The 23,287-nt window shown below is 46.0% G+C and overlaps 1 protein-coding gene across 2 annotated transcripts in view; it reads right to left on the minus strand.

Moving 5' to 3' along the window:
- Nucleotides 1–22,339, minus strand: part of Arsb (arylsulfatase B) — a 174,775-nt gene extending 152,436 nt beyond the window's left edge. Inside the window, exons 1-3 of one of the 2 annotated variants that reach the window (XM_032899022.1) lie at nt 21,044–22,339; nt 6,831–7,017; nt 3,120–3,310 (exon numbers count right to left, since the gene is read on the minus strand). In XM_032899022.1, coding sequence (XP_032754913.1) covers nt 3,120–3,310; nt 6,831–7,017; nt 21,044–21,340 — 675 coding nt within the window. In that variant the 5' untranslated portion in view covers nt 21,341–22,339. The remainder of the gene's footprint in view (nt 1–3,119; nt 3,311–6,830; nt 7,018–21,043) is intronic. The other variant, XM_032899021.1, reaches the window with a different exon arrangement.
- Nucleotides 22,340–23,287: the final 948 nt, after the last annotated feature.

Below are 23,287 nucleotides of genomic sequence, written 5' to 3' on the forward strand. Positions count from 1 at the left end.
AAAGTTATTCAAAGTACTGGTGTGCTATTTTTTAACAGAGTCGTGTTATGAATATGAATATATTACTTTCTTTTTATAGTGCTACTATTATGTGAGTCACCCTGACATCAAAGAGGAAGGATGTCCCTTCCTGACACATGTAAAGCCAATAGCAGCGTCCCCACGCACAGAATCAGTAACTCAACTGTTACAGGACAGCTCTGGCGGTTTTCTCCTTAAACTGCCCCTTAAAAGCAAGGACATCTTCAGTTGGCTTGTGAACACTTCATGTGAATTCCTTCAGTGACTTTCATCTTAGAACAAAGGCCACGTCACAGTCTGTACACGGCACCTGACAGCCTGGGACAGAATTACGTTAAATCCTGGGGAAAGATGCTGCACAGATGCAGCTCCTGAAACCAGGGACTCACACCACTGTCTCGGGAACTGAAACTGGGAGCATCTGTGTGCAGGAGCTGCCTTGTGAAAATGGCTGGGCTGCTACTTGACTATTCCTTCTTTCACTTATGTCTGTGCGTGGGGACTCCAGGAATGATGAACAGTTCTTTCAGAGCATCCCAGACACTGGCAGGAAGCATCCGTCTGGTGATTTTGTAATGCTACGTACGGGTAGTGTCATGTTAACACTGCCCCTCCCACGGGATGTGAGCTCTTAAGGCCAGTTACTGTCCTCAGTTCCGGTGCCTTCTCCACCAGCCCGGTTTAGCTGCCCACCCACAAGGAACCACTTCTCCACAGCTGCTTCCTCTTAGCTGCTTGGTGCTGAAGGGCACCGGGAGACAATACTGTTTTGTACACATTTCTAAATATCTGAGAAATTGTTCTTCACATTTCATGGCAGATATAGTTGCCTAGAGATGTTAGCATTATGCCCTTAAAGATCCAACGTGTGGCAAAGCTGAGACCAGTCAGTCGCCAGGGGAGATGAGAACAATCACTGGGGAAGATCCTTCATACTGAGTAGAAGTAGCAAAGATGGTGCCTGAAAAGTTCTATGCCAGTCAAGGAGTCATTAGCAGTCTCAACAGATAGACAAGCCAGAACTCTCATCAAGACTTGTGCTGAGCACTTCCAGGCAGTAAGAATGACTCTTTACTGTAGCCAGATTATCTCTGCTGCATGCAGTCTCGTGACGAGATCAGACTGTGAGCCTGCAATCGGAAGTTGGCACCTGCTTTGCCTCTGCGCTTGTAAGCACGTCAAACTAACGCTCACAGAACTGTCCGAAGCGCACAGGATCTCCACAGTGGTGGCATGAAGAACCGCCGAGAGGAGTTGATGGAATACTAATGCCTCAGTCCTACCTGTGTCCAATACCTCACGATATCTGACACATCAGTGCTTCCTGCAAATTTCCCAGGAGGTTCCAACATGATGTCAAGACCGGGACTGTGGGGCTGAATATGAACTGGGTCTCGAAAAATCTCTGCGCTTGGACACTAGCTGTGACTGGAGCTGGTGAATGAAAGCAGGGGCTCTGGAGTCGGAAGTGAGAGATCACATTCTGACTCTGACCTTCAACAGCTTTGAACAAGTCACTTCACTATGCCAAGCCTGTTTGCTTAAACAAAAGGTGTGCGGCCTTTAAAGGATAATGAACAGTTCCCTGAAAACCTTACTCTGGTTTTCTTGGTATTAGGCTATGTCTGTAAAACGCCTCACAATTAAGAGCTACAATACAGCCAGCGAGGGATACCGTGGCTAACACTATGGGCTCTTGGGCCCCCTGGTCTCCTTAGTTTCAAGTCTTCCCCTCAGCCCCCAGCTTAGAACATTCACCTACAGAGCCATTTCACCCCAGCTGCATCTTCTTATCCATTTAGTGTTATGTGGAACCACTTACCCAGCTCACCGACCATCTTGGTTCCAATCTAAACTTAAAATGGGCAGGGTTCTAAACACTTGAATGTCTCCCCTTTCTCCACACTTCATGGAAGTCATGGTTATCTAGAGATGTCAGGTAACTATGTCAGCTCTTAAATATCAAAAGGATGGCAAAACTGAGACCAGTCACCAGGGATCCCTCAGACTGAGTAACAATAGCGAAGACAGAGCTCGGAAGAGCCCATAGCAGACAGAGTCATTAGTGGGTCGCTAAGGCTGAACAGGTACACAGGCCAGAACTCTGTCTAATGAAGGTCCAGGCGCTGTCAAAGAGACAAAGTGCAGAGACCTGGAAGGGGCTGCACACTTTCTCAAATTCTCCACGCCAGGTGGGCGGGCTTCTGCTGAAGGACAATTTTTGTGAGTGTGTTAATACGATTCTTCATCAGGACACTTTGAGCCTAGTGCCTCACAACACAAATGTCTGCTCTGTTTCCAAAGCACCTAATGTGCTGAATCCAGACAACCCTTTCCTCTTTCTACCTGCAGCTAAGTCTGCCCATGGCACACCTGATAGCTCCCTTACGGTGTCTGTGAAAACCTGTATACCACGCACATCAACTGTAAAAAACCAGCGGTACTTAAGATGTCCATTTCCGTCAAGTTGGTCAATGAATACCGAACCGAGCCACTATCTTTTGTTTCCTTGGTAAAAATCAGTCGACCTATTCTAAAATTAACATGGGGATATGAAAGATGCAGACTAACTAAAATAATCCCGAAGAGAAAAAATACGGAATGGGAGGACTTTTCTCTAACCCCTGAGATCCCAACAGGTCTCGATGGAGCCCTGCCTCGCACACAGACACGTGAGCCTGGTGTTGCTAAGCGCTTACGATGCACACACATAAAGCATCACAGGAGTGAGCAGGGTTTCCACCGAAACGCTGAAGGACAGACCGCATTCCTCTCCCTGCAGCCCAGGGTCCCTTCCTGTGAGAATCATTTCTTGGCGGTTCCTTGATACTGTATGGCTTTCTCCCAGACCTGACCCATCAAATCTTTAGGGGGCAGATCCAGATTCTTCACTTTTAACAACCTTACCTTTCTGGCTAACTGGAATATGCTCTAAAATTCCATATATATATATATATATATATATGCATGCATGCATAGACACAGACACACAGACATGCACACACACACACACACACACACACACATATATGTATATATATATATTTTTTCCCTTGGAAGCAACAAGATTTTGATAACATTAAAGGAAGAAGCCTTACTTTCTCGGGGGGGTGGTTAGCTATGAGGGTTGTAGCCCTTTTGGTAAATATGTTTGTTGAGTAAATATCTGTATACTCTCTTGCAGGTTCTTCCCCATCTCGGAGATCAAGCGCACAGCGGGTACCGTTCAGACACTCAATCGGCGCGCAGGCCTCGTGGGTGTAGTAGTCTTCGCTGCCTAGGAGGTATCCTACAAGAAGGACGGGAGACGGAACAGTCAGCATGGCATCAAGCTTGTTAAGCAAACGAACGTTCCAGCATTTAATTCCGTAATGCAACTGATTGCCCATGACGGGGCTAATCAAATGACAGGGATAATCAGGGGTCCGTCTCTTAACGTCTCTATATTTGTTAGTAGACACCCTTGGAATGTTACTGCGTGGACACCCAAGTCCCTTTCTCACTTGAGTCTTTTAGAGCACCTGTTCTATGTTGTCAACGCTTTATAAACGGTTGGTCCGTGGAATAGGTGTTTAGAAATCAGAGTTTGAGTTCGGGAGGTAACCAGATGTTATCCTTTGAAACTGTCTATAGAAAAAGACAACACAGCAGTAATGTGCTACGGGGTTTTACTTGTAAAACACTAAAAACGGGGTTCAGAACATGCTCCTGTCACTACTGAGGCTGGGAGACGGAGCTCTGTCATTATTTAAGTACCGGGCATTTGCAGGAGTCATACTCAGTCAAATGCTGACACCCACTGGTGGAAAGGTACACATCTTTCCGAATACAAGCTCTCCATCACAGCTGAGCAGCCCCAAAGATCAAAGGACGGCATTCTGTCTCGACTATGTACATACAGCACCCCTGCTGCTGAGAGGCCCACTGCTTACTGAGCTGAGTGGCCTGTCAGTGCCCCTGCTTCTGTAGTGCAGATCCCTCTCCCACAACAGAGACTGAAGCCTAGGAGAAAAGGAAATTACCCAACTCATCACCGTCCCGTAAGTTCTCCCGCTTGGAAAGTGTGAAAATAAGCTGTGCTGCACTATGATTGCATTTACAGACTCGCTCAGAATAGTCAATCGAACACACAGCAGCAAGCAGCTAGTGACGGCCCAGGCCTGGGGTAACGTGGAGGCTGGGGATGACTGCTCACAGGATTGGAGGCTGGTGATAACTACTCATGGGATTTGTGTGTGTGTGTGTGTGTGTGTGTGTGTGTGTGTGTGTGTGACATATATATATGTGTGATATATATGTGTGTGTGTGTGTGTGTATTCATACAACTGAATTACGTTGAAAATGGCCAATTCCTCAAATTGTTTAAAAATCACTAAATTCAGTATGTTAACTGGATAAACTGTATATGAATTATACCCTAATAAAGCTATTAAAAAGAAATAAACTTTGCTGCGCCCTTAGCTATAATCTTAAATATATTCCCTTTTAGTCCTAAAATGATGAAAAAATGGCCTAGCTCTTTCCCTTTTCATGAATTTTGTCTACAGTGGCAATTCAGAGCCTTGTACGGCCTAGGTAATAGTTCAATTCATTTTAGATTAACTATTTTTCATGATTGAATAAGTTCAAGGTCCTGACTATGATTAGTATATGACCTCAACATAACTTACTCTGTGATTTTTATCTGTATTATAGGAAATAAATCCAACATATTTATTACTTAATGTGGAATAGAAAAAATTGTATTCACACACAAAAAGACTTCAGGGCTGGTAAGATGGCTCAGCGAGGAAAGGTACTTACCGCCAAACCTCACAAATCTTGGTTTGATCCCTGAGATCCATGCAGTCGAAGAAAGAAACTGACTCCTACAAGGTGTCCTGTGACCTCCACATGCGCTAGCGCTCCCCCGCTCCCCCCCCCCACTAAAAACTCCACATAAAGGGCAGAAATCATTCTCTCTCTCTCTCTCTCTCTCTCTCTGTGTGTGTGTGTGTGTGTGTGTGTGTGTGTGTGTGTAAGTGTGTCAATGCCAGGAGCTATCCCCTGGTTTTTGAGACATGTTCTCTCCTGGTTTGGCAATTAGGCTAGGCTGCCTGGACAGCGAGCCCAGGGATCCACCCATCTCCGCAGTCCTTGAGCCCGGACTAAAAGCTTAGATGACACCCAGCATCCCCCTCCTCCCCCTCAGGTTCTAGGGATCAAATCAAGCTCACTGATGCAAACACTTCACTCTCTCCCCACTGTCCAACTCCCTAGGATGTTAAGGATACAACGCGGGTTTTAATAAAGGTTCTAAACATCCAGTCTGTCCAAGGACAGACATCAACTCATCCTGCACGGCAAAAGAAAATCCCCGAGGCACTAGACCATCTCTCCAGCCCGGCACTAGAACTTCAAAGACGTCAGTCACTGAAGGCTGAGTTCTAACAGCCACGCAAGGGCGCTGAAGACTTATTTAGACTCAGCCGGAAAGAACATCATGGCTGGCTGGCGGTGACCCAGCGCCTTGGGGGGGTAGAGGGACACGAGTGCTCTCCTGTCTGAGAGCATCTCGAGCCCAGCTTAGGGCCAAGTGCTTGGCCGAGTTGGTTCAGGCAGATGCAGGTCCGATCCCTTTCGCTGAGTTTGTGCTTTGGCCTTACCTTGCTTGGGAGCAGATTCAAAATCAATCTACCAGAAAGCCATCACTCCCCCCCCCCCGAGCTGGGGACCCGAACCCAGGGCCTTTGCTTCCTAGGCAAGCGCCTACCACTGAGCTAAATCCCCAACCCCTCCATCACTTTTTTATTAGAGTGAAGTTCCCCACTTTACCTTCTCCCAGGGGGAACCTCTGGCTGCTGAGAGGCGGAAGAAGCTCCACCCTTCCCCGATACCCACTGTGCCCTTGGGGTACACATCCTGCAGTCTCTTCTTCCTCCCTTCCGACATCAGAAGTCTCCCAGCTTAGATGTGGAGTGCTCCCACATCTCCTATCTCCTTTTTATTCACTATTTTGCAATTTGGTGCATTTAAATTTTAACTTGTCTTACTGGTCCCTCCAATTTCCTATTCTACTTAGACGCTTTATGTTAAGTGTGCATTCAGTTTGGCAGAGTCAGATGGAAGGAGGGAGGTTACTAACCAGCTGGACGGAAGGACAGCTCAATAGAAAAGACCCTGACAGGAAGATACACAGTGGCAAACAGTTATTAACTAAGACAGAGTTTACAACGGGCTTAAGGTGTCTTGTTTTAAAACAAACTCTGGGTTTCACATTTATTTCAGAGGGCTGTCTGGTTTCTAGTTATTGTTTGATTAGTCCCTTGTACTATTTTTATTTCATTCTTATTAATTTTTTAAATCAATCTTCTCTAACCTAGTAGTTTCAGAAGCAGTTCTCACAGGCTGGAGAAGATGCCCAGGAAAGGTGAGTCGTTCTCCTCCTTCTGGAGAACACAGTCCATAGAGGGAAATATATGAACTTCAATGAAGGAACCATTCTTAAATACAAAATCTGGCTCTAGTTACAGCTCTGCCCATCATCTTCTAGAGAAGACTCTAGAGCGTACAGTGGCCTCTGACATAAATGTCCCTAACGCTCTTCCGTAGCGCTCCGGCTAAGGCCCCTGCCTTGCTGTGGGTGCGCCCCAGAGCACACTCAGCACAGAGCCGGCTTATGGGGATAAGCACAGAAAGCAGCCCCACTATGGTGCTGCCTGATTTACTCTGTGTTCAGGTTTCCGGTCGTTTTGCTTCATGATACTTGAGTGTATTTTATGAGCTGGCTGCAGTATGTCTGTGTTGTTAAACGTGTGCGTTTCCGTTACCGAAGTACGTATCGAATCCTCTGCGGGTTGGCAGGCATTCCTTCCGGTACATTCCCAGGTGCCATTTTCCGACCATGTGCGTAGCATAGCCTGCTTCCTTTAAAAGCTGGGGCAGGAGTTTTTCGTCTAGCGGAACACAATTGGGCTGACAGGTCATGATGAGGTAATGCTGTAAGCCCATATGGATCTTAAAGAGATAAAGACAAAACTAGGGATTAGTGCCCGTGAAACACCATGATGGAGTAGACACAGCCACCGCCTGAATCACAGGACACATCTGTGGGTCTAGACGCTCAGGCTTGTTCTGGAAGACAGATTCCTCGGGACACAAATAGGGTTTGAATGTATGATTAAAACCATTTCAATAAATAAGATTTTTCAACAAATATTATCAAAACACTGTATCAGGAGCTGTAACTTATTCTACCAAGGGAAAAGATTCCAAACCCACTGCATGTGAGAAGTTGAAGTCTGATTAGAAGGAACATCTCTATTCTTTGAGGACTTGGTAGTTTTCTGGAAAAAAAACTTATTTGACAGTAGGATGAAACTAATGGCTCAAGTTTCTCATTCAACTTCACATAAACCATAATCTGCAAAGACACTGATCTTTCTACAAAGCATTCCCCTGACTAGTGCTTGGGTCCATATGCGTCTGGCATTAGGAGACAAAGGCTTGGTGAGTTTTAGAATAGTGAAACGTTTCTATAATTTTACAAGTTCCTTGAATTTTAATGGGAATATACTCCTAATAAATCCCTCCGCAAACTGAAATTATGATAAACTTTAGAATGTTACCAAACCCATTTTGTGAAGCACTCTTCCCCTGCCATAGGAGACTCTGATTTCCTTAGATCACTGGTTCTCAACTGTCCTCACACTGGAACCCCCTTAGTACAGTTCATACTGTGGTGACCACAATCATACAACTGTTTTTCTTGCTACTCCATAACTGCAATTTCCTCCTGTTATGAAACATAATGTAAATATCTGATATGCAGAATATCTGATATGCAAAGGGGTCACCACCCACAGGTCAAGACCTGCTCACTGCCTTGGAGACACAGGACTCTGAGAACAGTGAAGACTGTGGGTGCCAGTTCTCAACCCAGCAAGGACTCCAGCACCCTGGTCCACTGAGGGCAGGGATCAAGCAACTTACTGCTGATAATTCCTTAAATGTGCTGCACAATAAATACGGGAATCCAACTCCACGGTGACTGTATCTGCTACAAGCTTTGTGACCTTTAGACACCAACATGGCAGCTTCCGCGAGTTACTTTGTCTCGCTAAGTCTCACTACTTTGTCTAAGGTTTTCTTCATCTGTGTTACCTTCCTCTGGTTTGTCCAGGATTAGTGAGGCGGTAAAGAATGCCAAATACATATTAAATATTCAACAACGCGCCCGGTAACAGCCATGAGCAGCTATCCATAACACGACTCCCCGCCTGTGCCAGTGTGCTTCTCTGATGACGTGGTAAAGCACCAACAAACCAACACGCTGGAGAGAGAGTTTGTTTTGCTCACAGACTGGCTGTAGTCTGTCACAGAGTGGCGCTGAGGCAGACGCTGGAGGCCACAGACGATCACCACTGCTTCCTCAGGCTTGTTCAGCTACCTTCTGACCGAATCTAGGGCCGCCTGCCTAAGGACCGCACTGCCCACGTGTAGCACAGCCAATGCTGCATCAATTAGCAATCTGGAAGATGCTCCTCAGACATGCCCGCAGGCCAATGGAGGCAATCAGTCGACTGACGTTCCCTCTCCTCCAGTACGCCAAGCCAGCCACCATGCTCAACCATCATACCTCCCAGTGCTCTGCTTCCTCGAAGGCTACACAGCTTTACAGGGATCTCTCACGCTCTTGAGCCACTCCCTGGCGTGTGTTTTGCATACGACTGTCAAATACAGTGCACACTGGGACTCCAAATCTGCAGTTCCACTCTACACAGCCAGCACTGACTTTTCTCAAACTCAAATTCCTGACTACCTGCATTTGGTTCAATTTTGTTTAATTTTCATTACTTTTAAACCATACCTACACGGGGTGTGTGGCCATGATGCGATGACTACATCATGGACTGCCTTAAATGTTAAAGCATGATTAAGACTTAAACATCAGAGTGTAGCAAGTTGCATGCTTAAAGCCCGTGCGGTTTACTCCATGTTAAACATGTCAAGGAAGGTGCTTAAAATAAAAGTCCATTTCCGTAGAGATTCCTCTCTCTGGGCACACACAGTGGGAATGTTCCAGAAGCCTTCTAGGTGCCTTCCTCTCAGTTCATGTTCAGCCTCTGGAAGCCAATAAAGGGCCCCATTGACCCTCTGACTCTGGCTTGAATTGAGCTCTCTCTGTCCATGGGGAATCACTCGCCAGAGAGAAGAGAGACAGGAGAGAGCGAGGGACCCTGGGATGAAGCTGCTTCAGCCTGGCCACCTCTGTCTCTGTACTGATGGCCACCCAGAAGGCTGTATCCCATGTGCCTCTGCCTTCTGTCATCTCATCCCTCCGTCCCTCCCTACTGGTCTAGGGGTGGTAAGAGCTCTGCTGTCCCTCTCCACTAGGCTTTCTGTCCCGCTCACATTCAGGTCTTCTAAAGTATAGTCACTTTGGCAAATAAACCCTCCCTAATGTACTCTAATTTGAATATACCATCGCTTTCCGGACACACCCCTGAATGATAGGGATTTTATCATTTCTAGGGAAAGGTAGTTGTCCCTTTGCACTCGCATATACACACATGCATAGGCACACAGGCACCTTTATACCAGCATGTTCATACACACAGAGAAGAATTCTTTCCATTGCTACCAAGCTTACTAAACAGAAAATTGAGCCAAGGCTCAAACACTTCATAACGTGCACTAATATATAACTGAGGATATAAAAGTAATATTTCATGGAAGCCCAAAGGCACCAGTGGATATAAACACGCAAAGCTCATGTAGAAAGCTCATCTATCACGTGCAGAAAATTATCTCTGATCGCTAGAAGGCACTGCCAAGAGATACTGTGCAATTCGGTTTTCCTGTGCCACGGGCAGCAAGCCAGGGGGTCAGCTGAAACCTGTCTCTATTCTCTGCAATCATACAAAACAGGGGATTTGTTCTTTTTTAGTTCCTGGGAATTTATTTGATAGAACGTTTTTATGGCATTTATTGGGAAGCAGAAGCCAAACTCTGGATGACGGCCAAAAACGTGTTTTTGGTCTGTTCAAACACTATTTGGAGCCAGGAAGCTGTAATGTGTTCAGACACAGTAAACAGGCAAGTGCCAAGCTTGTTCCACTCCAGCACAGACTCTGGGGTCACCCCATAATGTGTGGGGTACAAATGAGAATCAATGAAGGAAGGGCAGCCATTTAATCACAAGAAAATCTACAAGTCCACCCAAAGCTCATCGTCAACACCCAGAGAGAAGGTATAGATAGAAAAGGCATAGCTGTGATATATGAAAGTCCATTGGGGCTACCCCTCCATCTGTTTGTGCGGCTGTCTCTTCTTCATTCAAACAAATCCTCTTGCAAAAAACAGCCCACCCCCCTTCAAAGTTTGCAGTTGACCACTGAGGATTTGCTCTTCTGATGGCTAAGGTCTTCAAACCCCAGGGAGAGTCTTGCTTTCAATGAGATGAGTGACTGAGAAACCCCTAGTCTTTCCTTCAAAGACCTAGAAGATGGTTGCCATACAGTCTCATTAGTTTAAAAGGGAAAAAGAAAACCAAATCCAACCACCTCCTCCTGTGATGGGGAAGACGATGGCTCTTAGGTCAGGCCCACGCAGCATGCTGTCACTATGTGTCTGTGCTGGTTTTAGATCAACTTGGCAAAGCTAAAGTAATCTGAGAAGAGGGGACCTCAACTGAGAAAATGCCTTCCCAAGATGAGGCTGTGGACAAGCCTTTAAGGTGCTTTCTTAATTAGTGATTGACGGGGGAAGGGCCCAGCCCACTGTGAGTGGTACCATCCCTGAGCTGGTGGTCCTGGGTTCTATAAGAAAGCAGGCTGAGCAGCCATGATGAGCAAGCCAGCGAGTGGCACCCCTCCATGACCTCTGCATCAGCCCCTGCTTCCAGGTTCCTGCCCTGTTTGAATTATTTTCCTGACTCCCTTCAACGTGAACTATGATGCGGCGGTATAAGCCAAATAAACCCCTTCCTCCCCATCTTGCCTTTTGGTCGTGATGTCTCATCGCAGTGACTAAGACAGTATCTCATGAGCTCAGGATTCCACACTCCAGCCACTCTCATTAGAGGCTCTACCAGGGGCTCCGTGAACCACCGTATCCTACTTGGCAGCAGATGCCATTTCTCTCCCACCCTCAGCAGTGGCGGGATAACGCCTGGTGGAGCAGGAGGGAAACTCCATCTGGTCTACCAGCCCTATGCAAGGTAAACACACAACCTCCATGCAGCATGAACCCATGTTTGTGACACAGCATCTGCTACAGCCCAGGCAAATTCAGAAAAGGGAACAGACCCGCCCCTGGACCTTACACACCAGAGCCTGAAAGGGAGATTCCGGAACAGAACACAGTCACAGGCTGTGACCGTGACCAGCCAGGGGTTCAGAACTCCCAGCCTGTGTTTCTGCCAGTCTCCAGTGGGTTCCAGTCAAGGTCAGAAAACCCTTGTACTGTCCGACGGTTTATTCCTGGAGATGCCCACAGAACAAATGGAGAGTGAAAAATCTGCCTCCTCCCCCATGAAACTTTCTGACAAGTACTCAGCTGCCCAGGGTGCTGCGGCCAAGAGCTACAGAACACACATTGTGTCCTAGGAGCCTGGCCTGGCCATCTGGCTTGGCCTCCATGTTCGGGCTTCACAACTGGCCCATGCCACTGACAGTTTTAAGGGCCTATTTATTTTGGTGTTGATTAGTAAAGAGTGCGGGTCTCTGACTAACCCCACAAAGCGATGCTGTCTGTAAAAAGAGTAAACAAGGCAGAAATGGTTCCCATCTCTTCCTCTATTCAAATTCTGAATCCAACAGAGATTAAGGAAAAAAATAGAAAGAAATCTGAAAACAGAATTTTTAGTAAAGTGATATGATTAAAGACTCATATCAATGATGATGAAAATGATCAGAAAGCAACAATGTATGCACAGATTTTTTTCAATTAGAAATCATTTATTTACTTATTTATGTGTGTGTATGTATAGTATATGTATGTATATGTATGTGTATGCATGTGTTCGTGTGTGGATGTGTGTGCATTTCACACATGTGGAGATCAGAGGATACCTTGCAGAAGTTGTTCTCCTCCCACCATGTGGAGTCTTAGGACTACTCAGCAGCCTTGGTGGCATGCTCCTCTAAACCATTTCCCCGTCCTCAAAGAGATCATTCCCAATAACCAACCACATGAGTCAACCAACCACAGAAATGGCCCAAGCTAACCGATCACATCCATTCAACTCCAAACTTACTTCCTTATTTTTCTTGTTTCCCGTCTCTCGGGAGGTAAATTAACCACCACCATCAGAGCAAGTCGCCCTGGGCGCTTTGCGTTGGAGACACATGCTTGACTGCTGGCTCTCCTGCTGCTCTTCTCAGTCAGATGCATCCTGTGTCCCCACCTTACGTGAGCACAGTGATGTAGCACAGGCAATACAGGATGGCCTCCTGACTGCATGCTGCCCTGATCTCTGCCTCCTGACAGAGAAGACCCAACTCACTCAAAGCTCTTCTCCCACTTTCTCCCAGCTCCTCCTCTGTTTACCTCAGTTCAATGACTGGAACCCACCAAGGCTGATGGGAACCAGGCCAAACCCTGAGGACAAGCAGGAATGGCGGGTAGCAAGTCCACATTTAGAAGTGTCATGCCCACAGGCCCTCTTCCTCTGCATATGTCTCCTGACAGTCTGGAGGTAAACTTGAAGCACAAGTCAAGAATACCCTGTCCGGAACTTCCCAGCTTCTTCCCCATATTTCCTGCTCAAGGTTCTGCCTCAGGGGTGAGTGAAAGGCCCTGAAAGTGTCTGGTCTATTTGTCAATATGATTAAGAAAAATGTGGCTGAGGTCCCTAAGGAAGGAAACCCAGTGTCATCTTTCATCATCTGTCTTCTCTGCCAAGGTTTATAGAATTCTGGTGTGGAGTGACCGCCTCAGTCCCCGTAGGACAAGCAAGTTGAGGACTAAAAAGAGAGTTTTCACAAAGACCTACCATTTTTATTACCCTTTCATCTTTCTTCTGTCCTTTGTGTGTGTGTGTGTGTGTGTGTGTGTGTGTCTGTGTGTGTGTGTGTGTGTGTGTGTGTGTGTGTGTGTGTGTGTACACATGCGTGCACATGCCAAGGTATGTAGGAGAAATATGGTCTCCCTATGTAGACCTAACTGTAGACTAGGCCGGACTTCAAACTTGCAAAGATTAAAGGTATGCACCATCACACCCAGCCTTTTCAAAAAATTCATTAAAGAACAAGCAATTACTCTACCACGGAGTTACATCTCAAGTCCTTGTTTGTTTGTTTGCTTGCTTGCATGTGACAAGCCTTGCTTTGTGGCCAGGCTGGCCTTGTTCTCTCTATGAACCTGAATCTGGCCTCAAACTCATGGTCCTTCTGCCTCAGCCTCTCAAGAGCTGGAGTTAGTGGCAGTGTCCTCACACCCAGGTAAATCATTTGTACATATAAAATAAGATAAATCAACTTTTTATTGGAGCCTGGAGGAGTGGCTCAGTGGTTAAGAGCATTAGTTGTTTATCCAAAGAGTCCAGGTTCAGATCCCAGTATCCACACGGCAGCTCACAAACGTCTGCTACTACAGTTCCAGGGGATGTGATGCCCTCTTCTACCTCCACGGGCACCAGGCATAAACATGGCACATAACATATTTGCAGGCAAAACTCCCATACATGTAAAAAAACAAAATTTAAATTTAAATTGAGAAAATTTACTGGGAATGCAGACATATGTAACGACTATTGCACGGTGGATCAAATCAACTTGTTAGAATTTGAAAATTTACTATTTTCAAGTTATTTGTTTGGACTAAAACAGTATAGAAATTCTATTAAGAGAAATAAAAAGTGTGAGCTAAGGACGAGTGAATACAAAGTGATATTCCTTGCAGGCATCACTAAGAAACTAATGAAGAGGGGCTGCTTAGCGGAAGAAGGGAGGGACAGGAAAAACAGTCTTTACATTGGAAACTTCTGGATGTACTTCCTAGACACAGTTCCAAAAATAAGAACACCGACCGAGCTGTGTATGGCAGTACAGCCTTTGATCCCAGCACTCTGGACGCAGAGGCCCCAGATCTCTGAGTTCCAGGCCAGCCAAGGCTACACAGAGAGATAAAGGGCGCCACAGGAAAGCTGATTATAGCTCCTTGGAATACACTTGTGTAAAACAGTGTTAAACTGGATACATTCTTTAGGATATAATACCTTAAGTGTAACATTACCATGGAAATAGCAACAACCAGAGTTGAAGATTTCACGTTTTCATCTTGCACAGGAAGCATTGGGCCAGGGAGACTTAGCCCCTGGCATGCTCCTGACCCTTCCTCCCCCTCAGTTCCCACCCAGCACCACCTTCTCCTCAGTCTCAGTTCAGACAAGCTGAACCCAGCCTCAACACGTCTCTGTATACTTCCCTATAAACGTGGGAAGTGGATGCCTAAGACATGAGGGGGAGGGGTTGGAGTCCCCCATGTAAGCCCCTTTGTAAGCTTTGAAGGTTTTACCTTTTTATTTGACAGTTCCATATATCTAAAGAACAGGTTTCAACAGTTTTCAAGCCTCGCCATCCCACCACCCTGTCTCCCATGTACGCCTTCTCAGCCAGTTCCCCTCCTGTGCTATTGACTTCCTTTTGTGTGTGAACGGCTGAGTTGAGTTTCTTACCTGAAGGAAGGGTGGGAAGATTTTACTGCAACAGGGGCAATTTATCAGGGCTGCACTATGGAAGAAAAAAACACACCCCTACCAGATTTAGCTTTTTACACCATATGTGTTTTCTACTTAAAAATAAAATTATAGATGGATTTTAAAGGTAATAAATAAAGGTCACAGGGAGAAACTAGAACCCAGTGAGACTGAATTCTATCTAATTCTTGTATTTATCATTAACTACCTCCCCCATCTGCATTAAGAACCTCCCCATCTGCATAAGCACCTCCCCATCTGCATAAGCACCTCCCCATCTGCATAAGCACCTCCCCATCTGCATTAAGCACCTCCCCATCTGCATTAAGCACCTCCCATCTGCATAAGCACCTCCCCACCTCCCCATCTGCATTAAGCACCTCCCCCATGCATTAAGCACCTCCCCCATCTGCATTACGCACCTCCCCATCTGCATTAAGCACCTCCTCCATCTGCATAAACACCTCCCCATCTGCATTAAGCACCTCCCCCATCTGCATAAGCACCTCCCCATCTGCATTAAGCACCTGCTGCTACCCAGTCTCTCACTCACCCTCCACCTGCTTCAGGTTCTACAGATTTTCCACCAAAACATGAGGGTTGAAAGGTTCATATGAAAGAATTGGTTAATAATGAAATAATATAAAAACTTGAGTTCATGTTTCCATTTAAGTCTCAACAGCAGAACAGTCTGTGCAGTGTGTAAGGCAGAGCTAGGCAAGGGTCGTGTCTTCTTACCAAAGATGGATTGGTGGGTGTCATGGTTTAAATATGGTTGGCCCAGGAAGTGGCACTATTAGGAGATGTGGTCTTGTTGGAATAGGTGTGGCATTGGGGGTGTGGGCTTTAAGACCCTCATCCTAGCTGCCTGGAAGTCAGTATTCTGCTAGCAGCCTTCAGATTAAGATGTAGAACTCCCAGTTCATCCTGCACCATGCCTGCCTGGATGCTGCCATGCTCCCACCTTGATAATGGACTGAACCTCTGAGCCTGTAAGTCATCCCCGATGAAATGTTGTCCTTATAAGAGTTGTCTGGGTCATGGTGTCTGGTCACAGCAGTAAAACCCTAAGACAGTGGGTATGATAATGTGTGGTTTCCCTAAGAATACAAAAGCACTATAGTCAAAGAGAATTAAAGCTAGACAGAGCATCACAGAGTTTAGCCCAGGTCCTGTATCTGTGAGAAACTGGGTCCAGCAAGGTCAGAATTTGGCACAGTCAAGACTGAAACCTCCCTCTCATATTCCTGTTTACTTATCCCTTTCAAAAGAAAAACAAGGGCTGGAGAGATGGCTCAGTGGTTAAGAGCAGTGGCTGCTCTTCCAGAGGTCCTGAGTTCAATTCCCAGCAACCACGTGGTGGCTCACAACCATCTGTAATGGGATCCAAAGCCCTCTTCTGGTTGTCTAAAGACAGTGACAGTGTACTCACATACATAAAGTAAATATATAAATCTTAAAAAAAAAAAAGAAAATAAAGAAAGAAAGAAAAGAAAAGAAAAACAAGGCAAAACAAAGAAACAAACAAAACAAAAGCGCAAAAGAGCAAAGTTCAGTTAGTCTAAGGTTTTTATTGTTTTTCAAATGGGAAGAGATTTGTTTCCAGGTATTTGAACACACTGTGAATCCTGGGATTGTCTTGTTTACTGCAAAAACACTGTTTCTAGTTGTGGTGAGGCTCAGCCCTTAACACACACCTTTAATCCCTCTAGCTGGAGTATAGGCACACACTTAGTACACACCTTTAATCCCAAACAACAAAGGTAAAGTCAGTTTGTGGAAGGAAGCACCTATGTTTGAAAGTGATGTCTAGTTGAGTGGCAGACAAAGTGACGAATCAGAGAAAAATTTGACAGAATAGAATATGCCCAACTCTCATGAGAAGAGAGGAAAGGGAAGCTCCTTAAGAGAGAGCTGCATGTGGGCTGGAGAGATGGTTCAGTCAGTGGTTAAGAGCACTGACTGCTTTCCCAGAGGTCCTGAGTTCAATTCCCAGCAACTACATGGTGGCTCACAATCATATGTAATGAGATCTGGCAACTTCTGGTGTGTCTGAAGACAGCTACGGTGTACTTGTAGACATAAACAATCTCTTGGGAAGGAGGCAGTTTTACAGGGACCGTTATATAGAGATTGAAAGGAGAACGAGCTAAACACCGGTACAGACAGAATGAGCCGGAGAATGAGAAGGAACCAGAAGATTAGAAAACATTGCTAGAGTTAGTTAGCTTGAGCTCCAGCAGAGCATTTCAGGAGAAGCTGAGGGAAGCCAGGTTGAAGTCAGTCAGTGTGTACAGGAGCTTTGAACCAAAACAACTGAGTTGAATCGGGCATCCAGAAAGAACAAGAAAGGGTGAGCTTTTTCAGCAGTAACTCTGAGAGGCCGAAAACATTCCAGACCCAGATGAGATTGCAGAGGGTAAGCTTTGGAGACAACAGTTACTTCAGGCAACTAAGCTACATTAGTGTGACTGACATCCTAGCTTTAATTCTATTGCCGTGGTGACAAATGCTCTGATTTAAAGAAGTAACTTAGAGGAGAAAGGGTTGCTTTAGGTTGAAGTTCCAAGTTATAGCCCATCATAAGAGGGAAGTCAAGGCTTACGATAAGCAATCTATCGATTGCTGAAAGAAATAAATGCATGCACACAATTCAGCTCAGTCAGTCAGGACAGCGCCCACAGGCCAATCTAATATAGGCTGTCTCCCACTGACCGTCTTCCAAGAGACTGTGCCAATCTAATACAGGCTGTCTCTCATTGAGACTGTCTTCCCAGACTGTGTCAAGTTGACAATGAGAACCAACTGCCACAATTGCCAAGGCCACAGATAGGAGTCTTGAATTTTTGACAAAAAAAAAATGATAGATTCACTTTTCAGGTAGAGATATTTAAGAGTAACTTGGATGTTAAAAATGATATTGTTAAGCATGAACGAGCACTGCTGGTGTTCTTAAGAACTCTAAGGAGGAAACAGGATATAGTTGTTACAAATACTGACTCTGAGCACACTGCCTGGTTCATAGCAAGTCCATCATTTCTTAGTCCTATGGCCTTGGGCACATTTCTCCCGTGTGTGTGTGTGTGTGTGTGTGTGTGTGTGTGTGTGTGTGTGTGTAAATGTGGGTGCAGGTGTGTACATGTACAGCACCCATTGTGGAGGCCACAGGACAACCTAAGGTGTCACCTTTCACTTTTTCCATTTTGAGACTGTGTCTCCCATTGGTCTGAAACCCTGCCACATAGAGAAAGCAGTCTAGCTGGCCTATGAGCTTCCAAGGACCCACCTCCTATTTAGCCAGTGCTGTGATTAAAGACACGTGGTACCAGCCTGACCTTCACTGTAGGTTCTAGGGATCTGAAGTGAGGTCGTCAGGCTGGTGGAGCAAGTACTTTGCCACCTAATTTATTTCTCCCCAACATATCTTACCTTCTTCCAGCCTCGGCTCACAAGCCCTTGTAATAAAACAATGCTAATACAACATAGCTTTTAAAACTGTAAAGACCACTGCTCTGTAGTATAAACAAAACATCATAACAGGAGAACCAGAAGTCAGGGGCTGGAGAGATGGCTCTGCAGTTAAGAACACTGACTGCTCTTCCAGAGGTCCTGAGTTCAATTCCCAGCAACCACGTGGTGGCTCACAACCATCTGTAATGGGATCTGATGCCCTCTTTTGGTGTGTCTGAAGACAGTGTACTCATATACAAAAAATAAATAATTCTTTAAAAAAAAAAAACAAACCAAAAAACCTAGGAGCCCGTTTCAAAGAACAACACTGATATTACAGAGAAAAATATTTGGATGTTTCAGAACTATCTCTATTACTAAGTCACTATGACTCCAAGAAATATAAAGAAGTTGCTGTGTGAGAAAATAATTGATTATTTGGGAGATATAGAATATGGTATATTTGATTTTTCAAGACAGAGTTTCTCTGTGGAGCCCTGGCTGTCTTGGAACTCTGTAGACCAGACTGGCCTCACAGAGATCCACCTGCCTCTGCCTCCCGAGTGCTACCACTGCCTGGCCCAAATATTTTTCTTTTAGCTCTTACAATGATTCTAAACATGAAAAAATGTCATCAGTTTGAAACTATTTAAGTATAAAAACAATTCTGTTTTAACTAGCTTTTGAAGCATATGAGAGAGACAGTGAGCATGTACCAACATGTAGCGTTTGAAAGCAACGATTACTCTTAGACTCCAGTGAAAGGCTATCACTAGACCAAAGTTTATCTTCAGTTGATCTTTAGCAGGATCTCATGAAGTCTGTGACAGATTATGTTTGCGTCAGCTCCTCTGAGACGACTCAGATGGTTTTGAAGAATACAACCTCTCCCTTTTCTTTACTTATTAACCACAGGTTTTCTCCCAATACTCAAGTATTTTCAAGCACTCAGTGTGTGTAGCACATCAGGAGTAGAAGCAGTCGATCCTGTAAGTGAGGCTTGAAGTGCAACATTGGCTTTTTTCTCCATGTCTGTTAGGAAGGTGTTGCACAAGGGAACAGCCCCTCCATTATTTTGCAACTTGAGTTCAGTTCTTGATCTTCAGAGCAATTGCAGAACCACCTCACACTACTTCTGGAGAGCAGTGCGCTGGGAGACTCCTACTGTGTGCTGGGAGACAGTTGCTCTGGTCTGGGGACTCCTGACTAAACTAAGCAGCAAGGCCTGGAACGCCCTCCTGCTGACAGGAAAGCAGCCATGATTTAGCCCCATAGTAACCTCTGGCTATTGATAGCTCTGAGTCCCTCGAAAAAGTGTTATCTTCCCTTTTCAGTCTTTGAACCACTACTGGAATCTTTATCTCAGTCTTAGAACATGGAGTTTGACCGGAGAGGTTAGGTGAACACGCATGTAGGAAGGCAGTAGGTTCAACATGTTTACTGAATGAACAGTGTGCTTATAATCCGTTACACAGTGGATGACATCACACTCACGCTTACTGCTAACTCATGTTTCCTCGAGCATCTGCTTTCTGACATCTTTGGCTGACTTGTACTCAAGTGTACTAACACCAATTGTCTAAATCTTTGCATAAAGGGCAGAAGATTGTGTGTGAGTGTGTGTGTGTGTGTGTGTGTGTGTGTGTGTGTGTGTAGATTGACATTAGAGATTAGATAGATAGATAGATAGATAGATAGATAGATAGATAGATGATAGACAGATAGATAGATGATAGATAGATGGCACAGAGAAAGAATACCAGTACCCAATAGTAACCACTAAAAATTATTAAATTTAATTTGGTCATAATCACATCAGGATTTTTAAAACCCATCAATCTTGGAATGGTGGAAGCCTAATCATAGGTCTGGATGCAGGAAACTAAGAATTTATTTATAGCTGTGCAACTCCTCCACTGACATCCAATTTAGGCAAGCTATCCCCTCACCTGTAAAAGGTATTCAAGCCTCATAGGGTGGGTTTTTTTTTTTTTTTAAGTTTTAATACAAAAAAACACTACAAAATATGTTCTTACGGTCCCCAGTCATTTAACATACACATACTCTGTGGGTAAATACATTAGTTGCAGATACTTTTCTAAAGGGACAGTGAAGACACTCGTGTGTACCTGATTCACCCTCAAATGGGGAAGGAATAGCAGCACACCTATTTTCATCGTAGGGGTACGGAGAACCTAGAAATGGCTTCCACTGTTGGCTGTGCACAGCGGAGGATCTGGAGGGCGGGTGCTGGAGTTTCCACGTTGTTGACATATGTGTAGTTACAGGCAAGGGAGTAACTTATTAAAGGAGATACGGGAGCCTGGGGTGCACCTTGTCTCACCTGTGGCCTGGCTCCCAGGCACGGCAGGAATTGAGAGAAAGGTGAAGACCTTTCACCACACATCTCCCAGGCTCATTCACTGAATGAAGGCTCTCTGGTAACGGTCCCCTTGTCAACAATCCCAAGTCTTTTTAGTGTTTCTAAACTAATCTCTAAACCTCCCATCTACACGGCTTCCTATTCTCCGGACCTATGACACATGTCAGTCCTCGGGGCCCGTCCCAGTGCGGGCTCTCACTTTAATGCCCCTCTGGAGCTCTTTGGGCCTCGTTTTTCTTCTCCATCCTTCCTCTTCAGAACCTCACCTAGCCTTCTCCTTGGGGCTTCACAGACACAGCACCTCGAGTTCCCAGAAACCCCCTCTCCTCCGACCTTGAGAAAATGAAAGCCACTACAGCATTCGGCCGCCAGGAGGAAGCCGGGCATGCGCAGTGGCTGCCTTAGGCAGCGCCTGTGGAAGCCCTGGGTGGCGAGCGCTGTCCGACTAAGCCCGCGGGTGCCAGCTCGCGGGCTCGCGGGGTCACGCGGGGCGGGAGGCCGCCTGGTACCTGATAGCGGCCGGTGAGCAGCTGGCTCCGCGAGGGCGTGCACAGCGGCTGCACGTAGTAGTTGTCCAGGACCACGCCGCCGGCCGCCAGCGCATCCAGGTGCGGCGTGCGGATGACCGAGCCGTGGAAACCCAAGTCGTTCCAGCCCAGGTCGTCCGCCAGCACGAAGACCACATGGGGCGGCGGGGCGGCGTCGGAGGCCCGGGCCGGCCACAGCAGCAGCAGCAGCAACAGTGGCAGCCGCGGCCCGGGACCTCCAGCTCGGCTCCCGCCCGTGCATCCGCTCAGCTCGCCCATCCTTAGCAGCCTGAGGAGCCCGAGCTGCCCGCGCCCCCGGCAGAATCGGGAACTGAGCGCCCGGGCACCCCCTGCAAGACTACATTCACCTAGGCGGGCCGCGGGCTGGGGAGGGCCGGCGTGCACCGCCTCCGCCTCCCGGAGGGGCCGGGGGAGGAGCCGCACTGAGAGGCGCGGGCAAACTCAGCGGCTGCTTCCGAGGCCCAGAGGCCTGTTATTTTCCTTAGCCATGAACTTGAGAGCCACTAGTTCCAAAGCGGTTTCACAATCTTTGTCTGATTAAATCTAGCCGCAACCTTGACAGCTAAGCCCAATAATTAGCGCCCCCTTCATCCCCAGAAGGCTGGATCGCTGGCCCCACAGTCTCTCTCTGCCTCTGTGTCTTGTCTCTCTGTGTGTCTCTGTCTGTCTATCTGTCTGTCTGTCTGTCTGATATGTCTAGTTCAAGGCCGTCTCTTGAGGCAGACGAGAAAATAGAAGCGAGGCGTGCAACTGGTGTTTCAGATTGACTTATGAAGTGTGTACCCATGAAGCCACTTCCTTCCCATCGTCAGTGAGCCAAACACATTCTGTCTGCACAGAAATTGAAATGAAATGGTGAAGTTCCATTTCAAGAGGTTCGGGATATGCCCACCTAAGACGGTCTGCTTACTCAATGTCTAGAGCTTGAGTGATAACTGTTAGGTGGAGGAAAAAATTCGGCAGTGCCAGGAGAACACACCCTCTCTGGCTGAGGCCAAGTCCGTGGAAGTTACTTTACCGCTTTCGAAGCTCCAGACGAATGATAGCCTTGAGAAGTAATTATTGCTGACGTACTCAACTGACTTCCATGCAGTGACTGATGGGCGTGTGTGGTATTGTACCTTACAGGTTTCAACTTCTTATCGGTCTCTTCGTTAATAAGTTAGATGAAATCTCATGATGGATTCATTTCTGCATTTGTGCAGAGCATAAAAAATGTTTTCCTTTTTAAAACAAAATCCTCGAATATGTTTCCCTCTTAACATACTTGAAGGTTTTCTTTGAAGTAGATAATTACTTATCTTTAGTAAAATATAGCCAATTTTTTTTTTAATTTTGGTGTTTTAAAACCCAAAGACAATATCTTAGAAGAGCTGTTTGTTTCCCATTGTGTTGAGGATAGTACGGGGGGCGGGGGCGGGGACAGAAATGCCCGCTGTGGTCTCTGCATGTTCTTCTACCCCATAATTGTTTTCTATATCCCTGTCCTTTTGTTTCTAAGCCAGGTGCTTACTATGTAGTCCAGGATAGCCTCCTCCAGCTCTCTGTCCTCCTGCCTCTTCATCTACCGCTGAGAGGAGCTGGGATTCCAGTCATCTGCAACTTGCTTAGGCTTTCCCCGCAGTTGATAAACGTTGAACAGCCTCCTGTAATTACTGCTCCTAGAACTAAACACACACCAAGACTCCCCATGCCCGACATTTTCAACTGAGCATGTTTGCTTGTGGATCCCTGGAAACCTGAGGATGAAAGAATCTGATTTTCATGTATGTACTGAACACTTATGGCATACATACTGTGCATAGTTTTGTTTTGTTTTTTAAATCTGTCCACTGGTGTTCGCTTGATGTTTCTCTCAGATTTGACTCAGGCAACAGCTTCGTACAAGGGTAGAGGAGAGTGATGTGAGTGCTTCCTGGTACCTCAGACCAAGGGGCCCAGTGTCGATTTGCTCTCTTGTGGGATCCCTGTGTCACTAGCATCGGGTCTCCACTACAAAGTTATCATTTTCCCCCTTGTAATTACTACGTAGGCCTCAAACTTTTGCTTATTGGCTTTCATTTCTTGCGTGACTAAGATTATAATTAAGATGACTACTAATAGTGACTTTAGTTTCCTTCCTATGAGTTTCTGAGGTATTTAGTTCATTGTGGACTCTTGGATCCTTATTTTGATCAACATGTCATAAGCTTTTACATAATTATA

This window comes from Rattus rattus, chromosome 3, assembly GCF_011064425.1.
Source record: "Rattus rattus isolate New Zealand chromosome 3, Rrattus_CSIRO_v1, whole genome shotgun sequence".
Taxonomy (NCBI): domain Eukaryota; kingdom Metazoa; phylum Chordata; class Mammalia; order Rodentia; family Muridae; genus Rattus; species Rattus rattus.